At 43.6% G+C, this 21,632-nt stretch overlaps 1 protein-coding gene across 2 annotated transcripts in view; it reads left to right on the forward strand.

Moving 5' to 3' along the window:
• Positions 1-21,632, forward strand: part of GLT1D1 (glycosyltransferase 1 domain containing 1) — a 92,025-nt gene that overhangs the window by 24,791 nt on the left and 45,602 nt on the right. For both annotated transcript variants that reach the window (XR_011362262.1, XM_069964022.1), the window contains exons 4-6: positions 3,661-3,712; positions 7,299-7,335; positions 16,304-16,360. Coding sequence is in view for 1 of the 2 variants with exons in the window: in XM_069964022.1 (XP_069820123.1) it covers positions 3,661-3,712; positions 7,299-7,335; positions 16,304-16,360 (146 nt within the window). In the remaining variant the exon portion in view is untranslated. The remainder of the gene's footprint in view (positions 1-3,660; positions 3,713-7,298; positions 7,336-16,303; positions 16,361-21,632) is intronic.

Raw genomic sequence — 21,632 nt, forward strand, 5'->3', positions numbered from 1 at the left:
TTACACCCCATATAGACCTGTAGGTGAAAAACTAAAACCGCTATAAGTGTCACAATAGGCCCATTTTATTGATAATTAATTGCAAAAACAAAAGGATTTTATTAAAAAAAAAAATTTAACATTTGAAAATCTATGTAAACCTGCATATGGTTGTGTTCGGACTGACCTATAGAATAATGGTATCATTTCGCTTTTACCATATAGTGCATTACGTAGACACAGGAACCACCCAAACGTTACCATATTGCATTCTTTTTTACGTTTTCACCTATTTATATCTTCATATATAATATATTTGGGATTCCATCATACATGTTATGGGAGAATGAAGGACGCCATTACACAGTACAACTATTCCTGAAAAAAAACAACAAACCATTACATAGTCCTGTAGATAGAAAACTGAAAGTGCTAGAGCTCTTAGAAGGGGAGGAGGGAAAAACAAGAACGCAAAAATGAAAATTGGTGTGGTCCACTGGGTCATTTTGGGCCTGGTCCTCAAAGGGTTAAGTATGTAAAATCTTGATTATCAAAGATCAATAATTGCATGTCCCCATATCTTTCTAAAAGTAGACTCCTGGCACCTAGAAGTTCACAGTTATGATGGCTTTTTTTTTCTTTATCAAAACTTCTGTTTTTTGTGAAAAATTGCATAACAATGTGGCTAAAGGCGTGACCCAAGGAAAACCTTTTAAAAGACAGCATCTGTAAGAAAAATGGAAGGTCAGGGTTCATACATGCCCCTGCCTCAACAAGCAGAGATCATCACAGCTGAAGCAAAAATTGTTCATAATGTTCCCCGACTTTAAAAAGAGCTTCTCCCCGAGTATTGCGCCCACATCCTTGATTCTGGTGTCCGAGCCCCAATATCTAGACCTGAGCCCTATTCCTTACAGTCTGATTGTAGCAATTTGTAGCAAGGGAGCGCTCACATGTATAGGAGGGCAGAGGGAGCTAGTGCTCAAGAATATTGAGGACTGCTGAGCTCACGCACATAATGGATAGGACTACTTATTGTCCATGTTATTCAGGAGGAGATCTCTGGATCAGCTGCACAGCACAATGTAAGTAATCCATCATTCTGTTCAGCTTCTCTGTCACTAGTTTATGCTGCCCTGAGATAAACCTACTGACAGAATCCCTTTAAATGTGAAGATACCCTAAAAGGGTCCTGTACATATCTGATCATTCTCACAGCTAGGAGTTGTGGCCAGATTAGACAATAGTCTTTGAATTAAAAAAAAGTCTCAAGAACATTAAAATCTGCACTGGGGAGGGGGGGGGGGGGGTAGAGAAACTAATATCCCATCCTTGTGGAGCCACTCTCAGGTCCGTTCACAGCAGTCGGGGTTCTGCAACTCTGCTCCAGGCCCATTCATCCACTATGCACCCATCATCCACACATTATGCACAATCACTTAAGACACCACTAACATACACCAACACATATTACTGACACAGACACACACTCTTACTAAGACAGACAGTTACTGACACACACACTGCATTTACAGCTGAGTGTTCACCCTCTCCCCTCTATGTCAGGCCAATCTCCACAGGGCTGATCCGGTCCTTCATCTCTCTCGTCCTGCTCTCTCTCTTCCTCTCTCGTCCTGCTCTCTCTCTCTTCCTCTCTCGTCCTGCTCTCTCTCTTTCTCTCTCGTCCTGCTCTCTCTCTCTTTCTCTCTCGTCCTGCTCTCTCTCTCTTTCTCTCTCGTCCTGCTCTCGAGATTGTTTATCAGTATCCTGAAACCATTCACTATATTACATAGGACAATGGTCGTTACGTTACTATGATCGTTTATTCCTTCTGATCCCAGCAAAACAATGAACAATGTGCAATTACACTGAGCGATTAGTGAACAAATGCGGAACTTGAGCCATATTCTTCTTCTTCCAGCTATTTTTCTGCAATTAATACAGCTTGAACCGCTTTGCGCACAGACTCCGTTCAAACTGCGTTTTGGAACCCTCGGCGGTGTGAGGTGTGCTATCTATTTTTCGCTTCGATCTGATTTGAATTTTTTAAGAAATTTACGTTTAAAAACCCGTAATTTCCCATAGAAAATAATGGTCCACTGGAAATAATGGCTACACTCTAAACGCTGACAGCCAATCACAGCACATATGCAAATAGCTGAAATAGCAGCCAATAGGAACTCTAAGGACTTGTCAGACAATGTATCACACCATCCACACAGTCACATGTCCACTATTGGCCAATAGAAGATGTAGAAGATGAAAGGTCCTTAACAATTTTGTCTTACTGACATGAGAAAGATTGTCATGGTAACCGAGCAATGATCTTTACCAGTATAAGTAGCAGAGTTCAGTCAGTAAAGTAGCAGAGCTGAGACAGCCGTGTAGCAGTAACGGTACCCAAGCCGCTTATAAAGAGACGGTACCCAAGCCTCTCTTAAAGGGACCCAAGTCGCTCTTAAAGGGACCCAGGTCACTCAAGGAACCCAGGTCGCTCTTAAAGGGACGGGACCCAGATTGCTCTTAAAGGGACGGCACCCAGGGTTAAAGTTTCTCTTAAAAGGAAGTCACTGGTAAAAGGGCGCTCTGGAAGTCACTGGTAAAGGGGCGCTCTGGAAGTCACTGGTAAAGGGGCGCTCTGGAAGTCACTGGTAAAGGGGTGCTCTTTTCAAGCACTTTGTGTTTCCCTGGAAATGCAAATCTAATTTTAGGTAGAGATCCAAATCAACAATATACAAAAGATTTTTCGATTGTTGCCTGCAATTACACAGAAAGATTATCGTTTAAATTCGAACGAAATAATGATTTTTTTGCACGATAATCGTCCCGTGTAATAGGGCCCTAAGCCCTTTGCTGACACCGGCCCTTCAATCAGTGACCGGGTGGGTCACCCGGCCGTGACGTTGCTGCTGGAAGAGCCGGCGTACCTGGTTTCCAGCAGATGATGACAGCCAGCTGCTGTGAACGGGACCCGGGAGCGGCACAACAGAGGCACAGGGACGGGGGAGTTCACAGGTTTATTTTCTCTCACCCCCCTGCCTGCCCGTCGATATTAGTGGTCCTCTTTAAGTGCCCCATAAAGCAAGTGTGGCCTTATTCCTCTTTTAACCCCAAAATACCTTTTGATCTCTGGTTAGGTGGTAGCTGCTATACCTATATACACTTATGTACATCTAATATATAAGAAAGCACCGCAGTGGCTGGAATCAGAGGTATCTCCAATCCCAGAATGTCACCTCTATATTAATAGTACAGCATGGCACCAACTCTCTATACTATATCACTGTCACATATCACAGTATGAGCGGAGGGTAAACTTTCAGTGTCCATTACAAGTGTACACAGCATCACTGTAATGGGTTATGGTCCTGGGCTTTCTTAAAGGGATACCCAAAAATGTTTTTTTTTCTAATCCGCTGATGCCAGAAAGTGCCAGGGATTTGTAATTTACTTTGTATAAAAAAAAAAAGGACATACAGCAGCTGATAGGTCCTTGAATACTGGAGATTCTTTTAATAGAGGTAAATTACAAATCTCTGGCACTTTTCAGCACCAGTTGATTTGAAAGAAAAAGGTTTTTGGGAACTACCCCTCTAAGCTTTATTTTTACTCCAGAGAACCTTTAAGATCAAGTCATTGTGCTGAAAATTTCTTGACTGTGCAATATTTTTTTCCCCCCAGATTTGCAGTAGCATTTACGTGCAGGATGAAGGAAGTGGCGGCAAAGCATTGGGTAAGAAGCTGTCTTGGTTTTGTCTTGAATGAGAGAACATTGTGTAATGTTAGTATACCCCCCTCCCACCATGTCAGAATTATTTTGTCAAGAAAAGGGAATGAAGTGATATTTATATAAGCTCCTAAATTATAACTGTGTGCAGGGTCTAAAGTGTAGTGGGTGGGTTAGTCATGATGTTAACGCTGCTGTGCTTGGAGGCTTAAAGTGACTCTGTACCCACAATCTGACCCCCCCTAACCGCTTGTACCTTCGGATAGCTGCTTTTAATCCAAACTCTGTCCTGGGGGCCGTTCGGCAGGTGATGCAATTATTGTCCTAAAAAGCGACTTTTAACTTGCAGCTCTGTGTCTAACTGTCGTGGCCTAGAGTGTCTGTGCCCTAGGCCTGCATCACCCCTCCGTCCCTTCTCCCCACCCTCTTCATCATTAGGAATGCCCCTGGAATCTCCTATTCATCACCTGTCTGAACATTGCACAGGTGCCTTAATGATCCAGCACATGTGCAGTGTTCAGACAGCTGATGATTAGGAGAAATCCTGCCTATGGGCATTCCTAATGAGGAGGGACAGAGAGGTGATGTAGGCCAAGGGCACAGACACTCGAGGCCATGCCAGTTTGACACAGGGCTGCAAGGTTAAAAGTTGTTTTTTAGGACAATAACTGCATCACCTGCCGAACGGACCCCAGGACAGATCTTGGATTAAAAGCAGCTATCCGAAGGTACAAGTGGTTTGGGGGTTCAGATTGTGGGTATACAGTCACTTTAAACCAACTTCAGTTTAACAGTGCTGGACCTCCAGAACACACACTACGTCTGCTATTATTTTTTTTGGGGGGGGGTGGACATCCCCTTTAACCCCTAGACGACCTAGGACGTACCAGTACACCTTGGGTACCTGTCTCCAGAGGACCCTGGGCATAACGGCACCTTTACAGGAGTATTCCAGTATAATTTATTTGAGGTAAGGTTAATATGTGCTAACATGACAATGAGGCAGTTACACACTTCTAAAATCCGCACCTCCTCCATCTTTATTTCTACTGTACCTTCATAGCAGCGACATGTCATTCTGACTGTGACTGCTGTGGCCAGTCATTGGCTCTTGTGCCCAAACTTGGCACATATGTTCCACTATCAGTACTGTGGTTGACCCCCCTCAGGCACGTCATTGCTGCAGTGATGTAAGCCGGGACTACAGGAGTGTTGGCACAGGAGCAACGGGGATGTACTGTGTGGAGTCAACAGGAGCTGCAGTAACCTGTATAGGCCACTACCACCTTGTACAGAGCCGAGGATTCCTGCTCCATGTCCCGTATCTACATCCAGGATACCAGTGATCAGTTGTTCATTGCCTATTCTAAGGGATCTATTCCACGGGACAAAAATTGTTCGGGTAATCGTTAAATTGTTCGGAACTAAGCGATAATCATTCGGTTGAATAGCAGTTAACGATTAAACGACGAACAAGAAAAATTGTTGATCGCTTAATGAGACCTGGACCTATTTTTATCGTTGCTCGTTCGCAAATCATTTGCATGGAATAAGACGTTGTTCGGTCGTTCACAGTAGCGACGTACGCCATAGCGCCGACAAGACGACCGCAAGAACTATAATAAGTAACGATCATCGTTCCGTGTAATTGGGTGAACCATTTCAAGTCGTTCACAATAGCGGCCGTTCTAGATCGTTAATGATTATCTGAACGATAATCGTTCGGTGGTCAACTTTTAAAGGAAAACTATCAGCAGGTGTGTGCATACTTCCAGGTGGCCGCTTACTTCCTCTTACCAGCACCAATCTTAGCGACATGTAAGAGGTTTATATCGGTCGAGGTCCGGGTGCTGAGACCCCTGACAATCATTAGAATGAAGGGGAAGACAAGCTCAGCAACGCACACTCCGATTCTTCATCTCCAACTCCCTGCTAAAGTAGCGGCAGATGGAATTATAATGGAGCCCTATGGAACTTCTGGTACTGGGAAATTTCATAGGGCTCCATTATAATTCCGTCCACTGCTGGCTGAGCAGAGACTGAGATGAAGAAGCGGAGCGTGCACTGCTGAGTTTGTCTTCCCCTTCATTCTAGCTATCGGCGGGGATCAGCACCCGGACTCCGACCGATACAAACCTCTGTTGCTATCACATGACAGAAGTTTATTTAAATGATATGTACCCTTTAATAAAGCCGAATGGATGGTAGACAAATGTGGAGAAAAGTATACTGGGTGGGAGATGTTTGGGCTCACCATTTACTTATATAGCTTATACAGCTATATACACAGGCTGTATACTGCTGCAGGTATATAAATCAATTCCAAAGGAAAGACAGTGCGGAAACATGGAGGTGGGTAAAAAGGGGAAAGTAGGCAGAGGTTACATTGTTCCCTTATTTTAAAGCAAACGTAGCATCAGGTACATCCCTGTTTATTTATTTTAGCTTAATGGATCAGCGTCCGCTCGGGGATGTCGGTGGCATGGTCCTTTTTTTGAAACGTTGCCCGGTTCCCGCACTTAGCAAAGTTCTTTTCCCGAGCCCGACGCTCCCCAATGTGGTGATATCTCCTCTGTGACAAAGCGCTATTGATTCTATCACGGGACTGTATCCAGGAGGAGGGGTTTTATCACACTGGGGGTCAGTGCTCAGGAAAAGAATGGCGCTGATCGATTTAAAGTCTACCTGTCGTTTTAATCTTTTATTATCAATAGTACAGGCGCTTTTTAGAAACTTTGTAATTGAGTTTATTAGCTGAAAAAAGCATTTTTAGCATGAAAAAGCAGTTTGAAGCCCTCCCCCCTGTCTTCATTGTTCTCTATGGAGAGGGGAGGGGTGGAGGGAGATAAGGCACCAAAACATGACAATAAAGAGTTAATTTACAGCTACATCACAGGGATCTCTCCTCTGACGACAGCACTGACCTCTCTAACCTCTGAATAGCGGCTTTCATACAGCTCCACTGTGTAATCCTTTGTTCTATGCTCTCTGCTGCCGACTAAACTCTTCCCCCCCCCTCCCTTCTCCATAGAACAGACAGTTAAATGTCTGATTCAACAAGAAATAATTTCCTGATAATGAGCAGTGGATGAGAGGGAGGAGGAGGAAGGGGAGCTGGGGAAAGGCTTTTTAATGCAGATAATGGCATGTTTGCCTAATAAACCTAATTACAAAGTTTCTTAAAATCGCCTGGACTATTGCACAAAAAATCAGTGATGTACTAGATGGTCCATTCACTTTAAAAGACCTAATAACTTTTTAGCGATTCCCCAAGTTCTGGTTGTACTTGTAGCGGACCACACTCCTCTCTGGAACTTAATTTAGACGTCCGGATCTGTTTTTAGTGCTGTTTGTGCTACTTTTTTCTCTAAATGACAATTTATTCTTTCTGAAAATCCAACCTGAATGTTTTATGGGCAGCCGTGTGGCCGTCCGCAGCACATCTATCCTCCAACATCCCCATCTTTCCCATTAGCCTTGCTGTGAATGGAAAAAAAAAAAAGTTGTTAGTGAGCGCGAAGCTTACTGATGTATGACTTATGTTCTGTTTTTCTGTAGTAACGGGCTTCTTTCCTTTTTCATTATTTCTTAGCCCCGAGCAATATCTAAAATCCACATCCAACCTCAAGGTAAGATTTTACAGTGATATTAAATGCTGCGCGGCTGATGGACTGAACGCCGCCGATGCTATACTGACAATGGCAGCTGCTTTAACAACTTCCAAAGATAACTTTAGATTCCGCAAGGCTACGGAAGTTCCCGTAATGGAGTCTCGGTGTCGCCTTTGCTGACTTCTATTTGCCAATTGCACATGGCCATTAGCCTAACAAATTATCCAAATTCGTTTTTCTTTTTTACGATGCATCTGTTATTGAAATGTGAGGCGGCGTGGAGCGATTCCCACTTTCTATTTCCCCGAAGCAAAGTCTTCAAACGTGTTCTGAGGCTAAAATCTCACAAATGTAATTATCAGTAATACACACCGAGAGTGAGATAGGAGGAACCTGCCCATAGGCTCCCGTGTCTAGACAGATAAAAGGAATCCTGTTATTAGCGGGATGGGGCGATGACGTTTATCACCACTGTATATTGAAGTTGTATTTATGTATGTATGTATGTATTCAAAAATATCTACAAAATCCACTCCTGGTGCATTGCTAATATGTGAGCGGCAAGTCATCGCGTCGCCAGGAGGTCTCATGCATTAGCTATTAAAGTAAATGTATTCTATTATATAAAAAAATATATATATAATATATACACTCACCGGCCACTTTATTAGGTACACCTGTCCAACTGCACGTTACCACTTAATTTCTAATCAGCCAATCACATGGCAGCAACTCAGTGCATTTAGGCATGTAGACATGGTCAAGACAATCTCCTGCAGTTCAACCCGAGCATCAGTATGGGGAAGAAAGGTGATTTGAGTGCCTTTGAACGTGGCATGGTTGTTGGTGCCAGAAGGGCTGGTCTGAGTATTTCAGAAACTGCTGATCTACTGGGATTTTCACGCACAACCATCTCTAGGGTTTACAGAGAATGGTCCGAAAAAGAAAAAACATCCAGTGAGCGGCAGTTCTGTGGGCGGAAATGCTTTGTTGATGCCAGAGGTCAGAGGAGAATGGGCAGACTGGTTCGAGCTGATAGAAAGGCAACAGTGACTCAAATAGCCAACCGTTACAACCAAGGTAGGCAGAACAGCATCTCTGAACGCACAGTACGTCCAACTTTGAGGCAGATGGGCTACAGCAGCAGAAGACCACACCGGGTGCCACTCCTTTCAGCTAAGAACAGGAAACTGAGGCTACAATTTGCACAAGCTCATCGAAATTGGACAGTAGAAGATTGGAAAAACATTGCCTGGTCTGATGAGTCTCGATTTCTGCTGCGACATTCGGATGGTAGGGTCAGAATTTGGCGTCAACAACATGAAAGCATGGATCCATCCTGCCTTGTATCAACGGTTCAGGCTGGTGGTGGTGGTGGTGTCATGGTGTGGGGAATATTTTCTTGGCACTCTTTGGGCCCCTTGGTACCAATTGAGCATCGTTGCAACACCACAGCCTACCTGAGTATTGTTGCTGACCATGTCCATCCCTTTATGACCACAATGGACCCAACATCTAATGGCTACTTTCAGCAGGATAATGCGCCATGTCATAAAGCTAGAATCATCTCAGACTGGTTTCTTGAACATGACAATGAGTTCACTGTACTCAAATGGCCTCCACAGTCACCAGATCTCAATCCAATAGAGCATCTTTGGGATGTGGTGGAACGGGAGATTCGCATCATGGATGTGCAGCCGACAAATCTGCGGCAACTGTGTGATGCCATCATGTCACTATGGACCAAAATCTCTGAGGAAGCTTCCAGCACCTTGTTGTATCTATGCCACCAAGAATTGAGGCAGTTCTGAAGGCAAAAGGGGGTCCAACCCGTTACTAGCATGGTGTACCTAATAAAGTGGCCGGTGAGTGTATATCTATATATATATATATATTATAATATAATTTTATTTTAATTTTTTTTTACACGCTACCTGGTTAGTCACGGTGGTACAGTCCATTTTTGAAAATGCTGCCCAATTCCCACAATCTGCCACAATAATTTCTTTACGTGCACTTAGGCCTGCTCTATGCACTGGAGATGGGCCTGGCGCTCCCAGTGGACCGATATTCTTTCCCCTAGATGGCACAGCCAGACTGGATTTTGATGGAGGTGCATCACTGGGAAGGGATATTGGTAAACTGGGGGGCACCGGGCTCGCCTCCAGTGCATAGAGTGGGCTGAAGTGCACATATAGAATTAGCCGCAGATTGCGGGAACTGACCGGCATTTTTAAAAATGGACTGCACCACCGCGATATATGTGCCCTTCCCCAACCAGGTAGTATAAAAAAAATATTGAGTAAGCAAAATGTTAGGTTTTCTTTAATGCTATTTTGTAGGTATCCTGCTCTGTAGGGAGAGTTTAGAAATGTAACGGCATGCAGTATATGGAAACTGTGGCTCATATCCTTCCGAGGCATGAATACCTCTCAAAATTGGGACGGCTAGTGACAATGTTTGGGTAATTTTCCGCACATATATAGTTTAAATAACTGTGTGCAGAGTCTAAGTTCACACTGTGTTATTGCTCTCTATTTAATGGATCCCTTTTTAAATGTTTACGTTTAACGTACAGGCAAATGTGGTCAAAAAAAAAAAAAAAAAAAAAAAAAGATTAAAAAAATAAATCTTTTTTTTTTTTAAAGAGTCACTGTCGTTTTTTTTTTTTTTTTTGCAGAAATCAATAGTCCAGGCGATTTTAAGAAACTTTGTAATTGGGTTTATTAGCCAAATATGCCATTATCTGCATTTAAAAAGCTTTTTTCCAGGTCCCCCCCACCTCCCTCCTCTTTTTCATCCACTGCAAAAAATCAGGAAATTGTGACTTGTTGCATCAGACGTACCCAGTCTGTTCTAGGGAGAGGGGAGGGGAGAGGAGGGAGTTAGCTGACAGCAGAAAGCAGATGAGAATTACAGGCATGGAGCTGGGTGACAGCTGTAATCAGAGCTCAGAGAGGTCAGTGCTGACTGTCAGAGATAAAGGGAGATGTATTTGTAGATTAACTCTTTGTTGTCCTGTTTTGGTCTTTAATTTAGCACTCTCTATAGGAGAACAATGAAGACAGGGGTAAGAGCTTCAAACTGCTTTTTCATGATAAAAATGCATTTTTTGGCTAATTAACCTAATTACAAAGTTTCTTAAAATCACCTGGACTATTGATTTCTGCCAAAAAAAAAACAAATTTCACGACAGTGACACTTTGGCATACTTTGGCACTCAATTTTTGACATGATGCCGACCAATCTGTGCCTCAGAAGGCACAAGCGTAGTGTGAACCCTGCCTGGTTGCAAAAAGCTTCAACCCCCATTCTGTGAATATGAGTGTAAGTACTCTAACTGTGAGTAATAGGAATATGAGTTTTTGGTTGAGATGCATTTTAAAAGTTAGTCATTCTAATTGAAATTTAATTAAAATTAAAAGTAATTCTTAAACTGTCAATTTCATATTTTTTCGGTTGTGTTACATGCGCTGATAATGCACAAAAGCAGCCACTGCACCACTTAGTCCCAAACTGCAACATTTTTTGTTCTATTGACTCCTAACCTCTTTATTATTTGTCACTTTGAGGTGCAGAATGATACCCCACTATGTCTTTGTATTGGGAAAGGGGGCGGGGAGGTCAATAGAACATCATAACTTGCCATCACTGCATTAAACTCTAATTGGCTGTCTCTTACTATGACATGACTATTAAAGGAGAAGTCCGGAGAAAATTGTTATTAAAGTATTGTATTGCCCCCCAAAAGTTATACTAATCACCAATATACACTTATTATGGGAAATGCTTATGAAGTGCTTTTTTCCCTGCACTTACTACTGGCTAATAGGACACTGAGCATCCCTCACAACAGCTCTGGGAGTCGGGTCGTGACATCACCATGTTATCCAGGAAGTGACATCACCATGTTATCCAGGAAGTGACATCACCATGTTATCCAGGAAGTGACATCACCATGTTATCCAGGAAGTGACATCACCATGTTATCCAGGAAGTGAAGCCTTGATGCAGTAGTAAGTACAGGGGAAAAGCACTTTATGTGCATTTCCCGTAATAAGTGTATATTGGTGATTTGTATAACTTTTGTGGGGCAATACAATACTTTAATAAAAAATTTTGCCGGATTTCTCCTTTAAGCAAACCTTCATTTTGGCGGGATGGTTGGGTTTTATAGTTTTGTCTTTTGAAAAGCCTTCCAGATTTACTAAGGCGCGTGCAGCACACTAATGAATTTGATGTGTGTGTGTGGGGGGGAAACAACTGACAGCATAACTGCTTAAAATTGACACATTGTAAGTAAATGAGGCACATTGGGGGAGATTTATCAAACATGGTGTAAAGTGAGACTGGCTCAGTTGCCCCTAGCAACCAATCAGATTCCACCTTTCATCCCTCTCAGACTCTTTGGAAAATGAAAGGTGGAATCTGATTGGTAGCTAAGGGCAACTGAGCCAGTTTTACTTTACATGTTTAGAAAAATCTCCCCCATTGTGCTTATCCTGACTTGGACTGGTTTAAAGGGGTTATCCAACCTTAAGGCCCTATTAAACAAAGTGATTATTATCGGCCGTATTTGGCCAATTATCAGCCATTACGCTTTGTGTAATAGAAGGCAACGATCCAAGCGATGAGCCGGCATGAACCATACCATTCAACATTTTGAAAGACAAACGACCTCGATAGCAATGATGTGTTGCCGTCGCCCAGTGCAATAGGAGCAGCCCCGCCCCCCCCCCCCCCCCGCACCGATAGCAAGAGGGGAATGAGGACCTCGCTTGCTCCCACAGATCGGGGCTTTAGACAAACATGGCCACCTTCTTCCAGAGACAGCAGCACTTGTCTCCAGTTTGGGTGCAGGTTTTCACACTCAGTTCCAGTTCCATTGAAGTGAATGGAGATTAACTGCAAACCGCACCTGACCTTGAGACAAGAGTGGTGCTGTTTTTTCTAACGCTGGGTAATCTCTTTAACACATACGTAATATGGCTGCATTTGTGTAATCTGAATTAGTGGCACAGGCTCCGGCCTGGTTAGAATGGAATGGCGGGTTGTGCATGTGCATCGCTGCTGTAGTAATTTTCTATGGGACCGACCAGAGATAGAGAATGAATAAAGCTTCATCCTCATTAGGACAAACCTGCAGGCTGTATGGACGCCCCTGCCCCCCGCTCTGGGCCTCTAGGTTTATGTGATAGTCATCTTACAGGACTAATAAGCCAAGAAGCTGAAGATTTCAGAGAGTAAATGGAATTTCCCATAAATAAGAGCAGGGAAGTGGTTGTCCCCATGTAATTGCTAAGTAGCAGATTTATCTAGGGGCCCTCACTATTACATTAACGGAGAATAGTCATATACTTTATGGCCATTCTGCTCTCTGACATAGATATTTAATGGCAGGAAGGAAATGCTAGGAGTACTACTAACTCATATATGCTAATATTACCCATTCACTGGAATACTTCATGACTTCAAATGCTTCTTGCAGCTTAAAGGAGAAGTCAGGTGAAAATTTTTATTAAAGTATTGTATTGCCCGCCAAAAGTTATACAAATCCCCAATATACACTTATTACGGGAAATGCTTATAAAGGGCTTTTTTCCCTGCACTTACTACTGCATCAAGGCTTCACTTCCTGGATAACATGATGATGTCACTTCCTGGAAAACATGGTGATGTCACTTCCTGGAAAACATGGTGATGTCACGCCCCGACTCCCAGAGCTGTGCTGGCTGTGGCTGCTGGAGAGGATGATGGCAGAGGGACACGGGGCACTGGAGGGACACTGAGCATCCTCCTGCCATCATCCTCTCCAGCAGCCACAGCCCGCACAGCTCTGAGTCGGGGCGTGACATCACCATGTTTTCCAGGAAGTGACATCACCATGTTATCCAGGAAGTGACATCACCATGTTATCCAGGAAGTGACATCACCATGTTATCCAGGAAGTGAAGCTTTGATGCAGTAGTAAGTGCAGGGAAAAAAAAGCACTTTATAAGTATTTCCTGTAATAAGTGTATATTGGGGATTTGTATAACAATACTTAAAAAAAAAAATTTCGTCGGACTTCTCCCTTAAGTATAATGGCGACAGCTTAGATCCTGGTATCTTATTAGAGCCCAGCTTAATCTACAGTGTGCCACAGGTGTCAAACCTGTTATAAAACTACAATTCCCATCGTGCCTGGACAGCCAAAGCTTTAGCTTTACCTGTCCAGGCATGATGGGAATTGTAGTTCTGCAACAGCTGGAGGACCCAAGTTTGACACCTTTGATCTACGTTTTGAAGTGGATCCAGGCTGTAAGAGTCAAGGAGCACTGCTTCCTGCCATGTGCATTCTGGGTCTTGTAGTTCTCTGATGTCATACTCCACTGGCTACAGTAACGCCTGATATCTGTCCGTTAGGGTGTGTTTAGACATAGAAAGCTACCTGACAAATTTTTGAAGCCAAAGCCAGAAATAGACTGTGAACAGAGAACAGGTCATAAATAGAGATGAGCGAACCTGGCGCATGCTCGAGTCGATCCAAATCTGAACTTTCAGCATTTGATTAGCGGTGGCTGCTGAAGTTGGATAAAGCCCTAAGGCTATGTGGAAAACATGGATATAGTCATTGGCTGTATCCATGTTTTCCAGACAACCTTAGAGCTTTATCCAAGTTCAGCAGCCCCCGCTAATCAAATGCCGAACGTTCGGGTTCGGATGGACTCAAACCCGAACCCAGTTCGCTCATCTCTAGTCATAAACGAAAGAGGAGAGATTTCTCCTCTTCTCAAATCCATTCCTGGCTTTGGCTTCAATGATCTGTCAGATAAATCTCTGTGTAAACGCACCACCAGTATATGTTCACACTATGGAATACGGGGATTCTGCTGAGTAGCCTCCATTTGATGATCTGCCCATCCCATAGACTTAATGATATTTGCCTGCAAATTCCACCATTTGCCCAAAGATGTATGTATGTAATGTATGTTATGTATGTGAATGGCCCCCTTCCCCGTGTTCCCTGCCCCCCGCCTGTGGACCCGGAAGTGTAGTGCAGTTTACATACCTGATCCGTGTCGACCCCCGTCCGCATTTCTTCTGACAGTGATGTAATCTTCGGGAGGCCGGCCGGCCGACCCGCTCCTGCCCTCCCTCATGCCGGCCCCCCTCCGCCGTGTCATAACTGTGCTCAGCCGTGATTGGTTGAGCACAGTTATGCTCAGCCAATCGCGGCTGAGCACAGTAATGACGTGGCAGAGGGGGACGGCAGAAGTGGGTCGGCCGGCCTCCCGAAGATGACGTCTTTGTCAAGATTACAGACGGGGGTCGACACGGATCAGGTATGTATACTGCATATTAGGTCCACTGACACAAAGTCACCATATGAGGGTTCAACTACTATATACACTACCAAACAAAAAAACGCCTCAATTATTAAACACAAAAAGTTAATACCAAACAACAGTTGTATACCACAAGATAAATTCTTTATTGATTCATAAGTCCCAAAATAATCCCGATAAAATCAACAAGAACACAATAGACAATTTAAAAACAACGGGTGCAGGGGATCATAACAAAATCCTAAACCAAATATATTATATCCAAACCGGGGGAAACAACCAAATGATAATTACATGGGGTTTCAAAAAAGAGATTCAATTCATATATCATAAAGTGCAACGTGCCTATTTGTAAACAAATGGTCTTGAGGCTAAATACCAGGAATAAATCAAGTGGCTAAATTGCCCAAAAAAAGATTTGTGAAATATACACTCCGACCATATCACCTATAAGAAACACCGTCCCCCGTATTGCATCCCCTGCACCTCACCCTCCAACGCGTTTCGTAGACCTTTCTCAAGGAGTGGTGAGATGTATGAGGCTGGGCAAGTTTAAATACCTAGTGTAAGTATCCTAGACCAATAACATACCGTGATTTTAATTACCGGGCGCTCCGACGCCATGCCGCCCCCAACATCCGGGATCGCGCCAGTCATCAGTCCGCATCACCGAGGGCGCCGGAAGTGCGCCATTGAGGATCGGACGTCAGACCGGAGGCGACCACAGATGCAGGGGCGCATGCGCGTCGGAGCGCTCAATCCCGGTGGTCATCTTGGATAAGGGAATACGCTAGATTTTGCCCAAAGTGTCAAAAAGCATAGATGTTATTATTAACCTTAGTAATGATAAATTCATTACACTGCAATTAATAAATAAATAAAAACCTTGTTATACATGTACGAATATATTATTATATATTACCTAACTATTGCTATTATGAGTGATTAAGCATGATTGTAAATCCTGATGTGTTGAATAAAGTGCATGTGCATGTGGTGATTGAAATCTTATTTAAAAAAAAACAAAAAACAATTATTAAATAAGAAAAAAGAAAAAAGATTCCTGTGCTAAATGTGTAAAGGTATATATGTACAGTGTAATAAATTTGTTGGTAAAAGTCGTTTTTTAAATTGTCTATTGTGTTCTTGTTGATTTTATCGGGATTATTTTGGGACTTATGAATCAATAAAGAATTTATCTTGTGGTATACAACTGTTGTTTGGTATTAACTTTTTGTGTTTAATGTATACTGCACTACACTTCCGGGTCCACAGGCGGGGGGGCGGGGAACACGGGAAGGGGGCCATTCACATACATAACATACATTACAAAGTTGTATAACTTTGTAATGTGTGTTATTTTGTGAATAATTTCTTAGCGCCGCACTACCCCTTTCACAACTAGAAAGAGCTGCAAAATCCGTCCTCATTAAATGACAGCATAGAACAGGGGTAGGGAACTTTGGCTGTCCAGGCATGATGGGAGTTGTAGTTTTGCAGCAGCTGGAGAGCCAAGGTTCCCTACCCCTGGTATAGAAGGTATCAGTGGACGGGTGGTAATGGAGGATACAACCAGTATGGTGTCCTTTCTAGTTACACATAAGAAAGTTCTACAATACTTATCCTTTACTTAGTTTATTTTTTACGTTTCCTTGCAGGAATTCTTACCAGGCCGAACGTATCTTTTGATTTTGAAGCTTTCCTTCACGACGCAGGTAAGACAGACATAAGCCGGCTGGCAAACATTCCACTCGTTCCAGATTTAGACACAATAACACAGCATGCATTTTACATTAGATTTTATTTTCAGCAAACAGATTGAGAGTCTGTCGTCTAAAGCATCAACTCCGAGCGCTTTTCCCTAGCGGAGACGGCCACCAGCGGTTTCAAGGGTCTGTTTAATGCGTTCAGTTTAGTGCATCAGGTTTTTTTTTTTTCTTTTCATAAATCCTCACCGGAGGTAAAAAATGAAAAGAAAAAAAAAAAAAGGATAAAGTATAGAAAATTTAAGAAAACAGGTAGAAACTTTGTTGTGACTTGATGCTGCAATAACTACATAGACAACAAGTAAAAGAGGATTAAAAAACATTGCTACTTTCTTCCAAAAACCGCACCACTGCTAGCCTCAGGTTGGGTAAAAATAAAATTTATATTATTATTGTCGTCGTTGTCGTTGTTGTTGTTGTTGTTGTTGTTAAATCCCCCATGTTTCTATCCCTAATTAAGGGGAGGAGAGTTGCCAGTGTCTGTATATGCAGCAGTGTGCTGCCACAGTATATACAGACCCTGCACAGCCCACGGTATACACAGACCCTGCACAGCCCACGGTATATACAGACGCTGCCCAGCCCACGGTATATATAGATTCCTATATACAATGGCAGTTCAATGCTACAGTATATACAGACTGTGTACGTATACTGTGGTAGTTCTGTGTCTGTGTATACTATGGCAGGCTCCTCCATGTACACTGTGCCAGCCCTGGTGTTTGTGTATAGTCCTGCTGCACGGCCCTCAGCTTCCTGGCACCTGTCAGGCCTCCAACTTTGTTGTGGCCCAGGACCCCAGCAGCACCTCTTTGTCTTTTACGTCTTGAGCATCGGGGGAGCTGCGCCATCAGCTGCTCAGCCGCGATTGGCTGAGCATAACTGCTCAGCCAATCGCGGCTGAGCACAGTTATGACGCGGCAGAGGGGGGCCGGCATGAGGGACGGCAGGAGTCGGATCAGGTATGTATACTGCACTACGCTTCCGGGTACACGGGCGGGGTCGGGGAACACTGGAAGGGGGCCATTCACATACATAACATACATTACAAAGTTGTATAACTTTGTAATGTGTGTTATTTTGTGAATAATTTCTTAGCGCCGCACTACCCCTTTAACCTTTCATAGTAGAGATGCGCGTCCGAGCTTGGTACTCATTTGAGGATTAGGGTACTCGATGGTGCTAGTTACTCGGACAAGCATCTCGAGACAATGGCATCTTCCTCTTCCTGCATGTTTGGTGGCTTTTTCTTAGCCAATCATCATGCAGGAGAGGCTTTTGGAGCTCGTAGCATCATGTGGGTACCCAACATGTCGATAGCAGTGTTTGGCTAACCAGATCAGATGACCCTGGCATATAAGTATCTGGGCCGGCGGTGCTCGCGTCAGACGCAGGCTGGAAGAGATTAGGGAGAGAGCTGCTGACTGTCGGGGAGAGTGTTAGGCAGGAAATTAGTGTGCGGTTAGGCAGGAATCCAACACAAAGAACCCAACAGTTCTTCTAAGGGCTTACAATTTTTAAAACTTTTTTTTTTTTGCTACTCTTGGCTGCTGACTTGGACTTGTAGTGCAGCTGTCAGTAGTCAATTTGTCCTGTTGCTGTCTCTTGGCTGGCTGAGATCTGTAGTTCAGCTATACCTATCCCAGAGGCGTCCATGCATGCTGCCCCTGCTGTTTCCTGTCCATTTCCGTGTTGTTTTCATCATTTTCTGAGGTTTCCAGGTTTTCACACGACCTTCCCTGTGCAGAGCTTTGGTCCCCTGCAAAAATGCTCGTTTTCCATTGACTTCAATGGGGTTTGTTACTCGAAATGAGAACCCGAGCATTTTAGTACTCGCTCATCTCTGATAGTAAGACAGGAAAAAAAGAATATACCCATTGCTCTATTGTTAAAAAAAAAAAAGTAACAAAATTGAAGGACTACGTTAGTCATTAGTAGGAAATGAAGCCGTACTTATTCTAGGACGTCCTCTGGGTATACATTACTGTAAGAGTCAGCGGAGCGGAGATTGGAGTGTCTTCCTCCAGTGGGGGCGAGTGTTACACCTTCCAAAGACCTTTGTCTTCCGTTTAATCCTATAAACTTCACGTCTGCCAAAAGGCAAGCTTTCTAGGAGGAATGGAGACGTTAAAACCATTGGATTTAGTTCCTCTCAGTCTGTCACGCTAGTATTCCAAGTACGGATAACAAATGAAGCGGCTCCAGAAAATAGGCTCATCACGTTAGTAAGTACGTGTCATTATTCAGTACCTATGTCCTAGCAAAAGAGAGCGACGCCATGACACGGCGCAGATATCACAGCCCATGGTATTACAGCTTTACCCGGCTATAAATTATAAGAACCGTTCAGTCAGAAAATATCATCCCTACGGCTGGCTTGGATTAATTTTTTCTTTTTTTTTTTCTTTTTGACTGTAACTGATCCAAGTTCCGTGTCCTCACAAAAAAAGACACATTTGAATAAATACGTCTTTGGCATCTGTCGCCTCGGCTATTGAAGAAGCTTTAGCTGAGAAGCAAAGAGGATAGGAGCATTACATGTGTATTGTCTGGGGGATTGCTGCCGAAAGACGAGAACCAAAATCTCTTGAATTGGGATTCTATACAGTTTATTTTTTTTTATTTTTTTTGGTGAAATAAACTTGATAAGCTCGCCTTTCTTTGCAAACTTGTCATTATTGTCAAATTCCTTTGGTCTGTTACTGCACAGGCTGGGGATCTCGCTCTTTTGTGTCCGTTCTCGTTGCAAGCTCCGTTGTAACGGCTATGTTTACATATAGCTTTCTGGAGTGTATTTTGAGATCTTAAAGGGGTAGTGCAGCACTAAACATTTATTCACAAAATAACACACATTACAAAGTTATACAACTTTGTGATGTGTGTTATGTATGTGAATGGCCCCCTTCCCTGTGTTTCCCCCCACCCACGCTAGACCCGAAAGTGTTGGTGCATTATACTTACCGCATTCACGTTGACCCCCGTCCGCCATCCTGTGACAATTATGTCATCTTCGGGAGGCCGTCCGAACCGCTCCATCCATCCCAACACTTCCGGGTCTAGCGTGGGTGGGGAGAAACACGGGGAAGGGGGCCATTCACTAACATAACATACATTACAAAGTTGTATAACTTTGTAATGTGTGTTATTTTGTGAATAAATGTTTAGCGCCGCACTACCCCTTTAAGGGTAAATTCACACGGGCGGACCTGCCGCGAGTTTCACCCCAAAATCCGCAGCTAATCCGCAATACACGTAAGTGCGTGTTTGGGGGTAAATCGCATGTAGGTAGATTTAGATTTACATGTAGATTTACCCGCAATCAAACATGCACTTATCTGTATTGCGGATAAGCTGCAGATTTTGAGTGTGAGACTCGCGGCAGATCCACTTGTGTGAAATTACCCTAAGGGTACGGTCGCACTTACCGGATCCGCAGCAGATTTCATTTAAATAACTGAATACAGCATCAAATCTGCACCCCCAACTGTGCTGTGGATCTGCTGCGGATCCTATAGGTGTGAACGCACCCTGAGGCTGGGTTCACACTACGCATATTTCAGTCAGTATTGGGGTCCTCCTATTGCAACCAAAACCAGGAGTGGATTAAAAACACAGAAAAATCTGTTCACACAATGTTGAAATTGAGTGGATGGCCGCCATATAACAGTAAATAACGGCCATTATTTCAATATAACAGCCGTTGTTTTAAAATAACAGCAAATATTTGCCATTAAATGGCGGCCATCCACTCAATTTCAACATTGTGTGATCAGATCCTTTCCTTGTTTTCAATCCACTCCTGGTTTTGGTTGCAATACTGCCTGAAATATACGTACAGTGGTACCTTGGTTTAAGAGTAACTTGGTTTTAGAGCGTTTTGGTTTAAGAGCTCACCATTTTTCAAAATTGTGACTTGGTTTAAGAGCATTGCTTTGGTTTAAGAGCTCCCTGTACTGGGTGGGAGGGGGAGTGGAGGAGGGGCATGGTCTGCATAGCGGGGTCTACAGCCCTGTACTCTGACCCAGGAAGTCTCCCTCACCTTCCAAATCATAGCAGATCCACTTCAGGCTGGGGCTTACATCAGGGGACAGGACTGTGGAGGTAATCTATCCATAGCTGTAACCCCTCTCTCCCCGGACAGAGAGTGCTGCATGTATGTGCCCACATCTGCCCTGCTCATTCCCTCATGCTCCCTGCAGTATCTGTCCGCCCGTGTGTTTCCCATCCTCTCCATTACTGTACAGTAACTTATAATATCACATATTCTGCTGTTTCTGAATGTTTGTTTCATCAGTTTTACATGTTATTCAGAATAATAAATCATTATTTTTGGGGTGTGGAACCAATTGTCTGCATTTCTATGATTTCTTATGGGAAAATTTGCTTTGGTTTAAGAGTGGATTTGGATTACAAGTGCGGTCCCAGAACGAATAATGCTCGTAATCCAAGGCACCACTGTAGTGTGAACGCAGCCTAAAGGGGTATTCCACTCAAACATAACTTATGATATTTATGTAACACAAGGTAACGGGGCACTCATTAAATCTTCAGACTTGTTTCTCTGCATCCAAAGGAAAACAGGACAGATGAACTAGCGGCTGCGCACCCCCAAGTGGCTGCCCATGGTGAGACCAACATTTGCTTCCATGCTTATTATTATCTATTTAGTCTCCTCTGAGTTCTGAGCTCCCGCTTTCTGCTGAAAACACAAAAATCTGTGTGTAAGCCTTTCTTTCTGTCTCCCCCCTCCCCCCTGTCCCTTCTGAGACAGCCAATGTAAACAAGTCCTTGGCAGGCTGTATCTACAACATTGTAGCTTCTTTGTAAGCCTGGGAGGGTTGTTCTAAAGTCAAGTTGGTGATGAGCTTACTGTGATTAACCCTCCCAGCATTACAAAGAAGCTACAGTGTTGCAGATGAAGTCTGCCTGGGACTTGCTTACAACCGCTGTCTCAGACAGGAGGGGGAGACGGAGAAAAAAAAGCTCACACACAGATTTTTGTGTTTTCAGCAGAAAGCAGCAGCTCAGAACAGCGGGAAGGAGACTGAATAGATTATAACCATTATGGAAGGAATTGAGGGTTGGGGGGGGCTCTGCTTACATTAAATGGAAGAACCTCCAGCATGATTGGAGAGACTCCCCTCTTCGGTTAGGTTATTGTGTTTCTCGTGATGCAATGAGCACTGATTCCTAGAAAGCAATCCAGGGCAGTTCATTCCCC

Source organism: Dendropsophus ebraccatus, chromosome 3 (genome assembly GCF_027789765.1).
Source record: "Dendropsophus ebraccatus isolate aDenEbr1 chromosome 3, aDenEbr1.pat, whole genome shotgun sequence".
Taxonomy (NCBI): domain Eukaryota; kingdom Metazoa; phylum Chordata; class Amphibia; order Anura; family Hylidae; genus Dendropsophus; species Dendropsophus ebraccatus.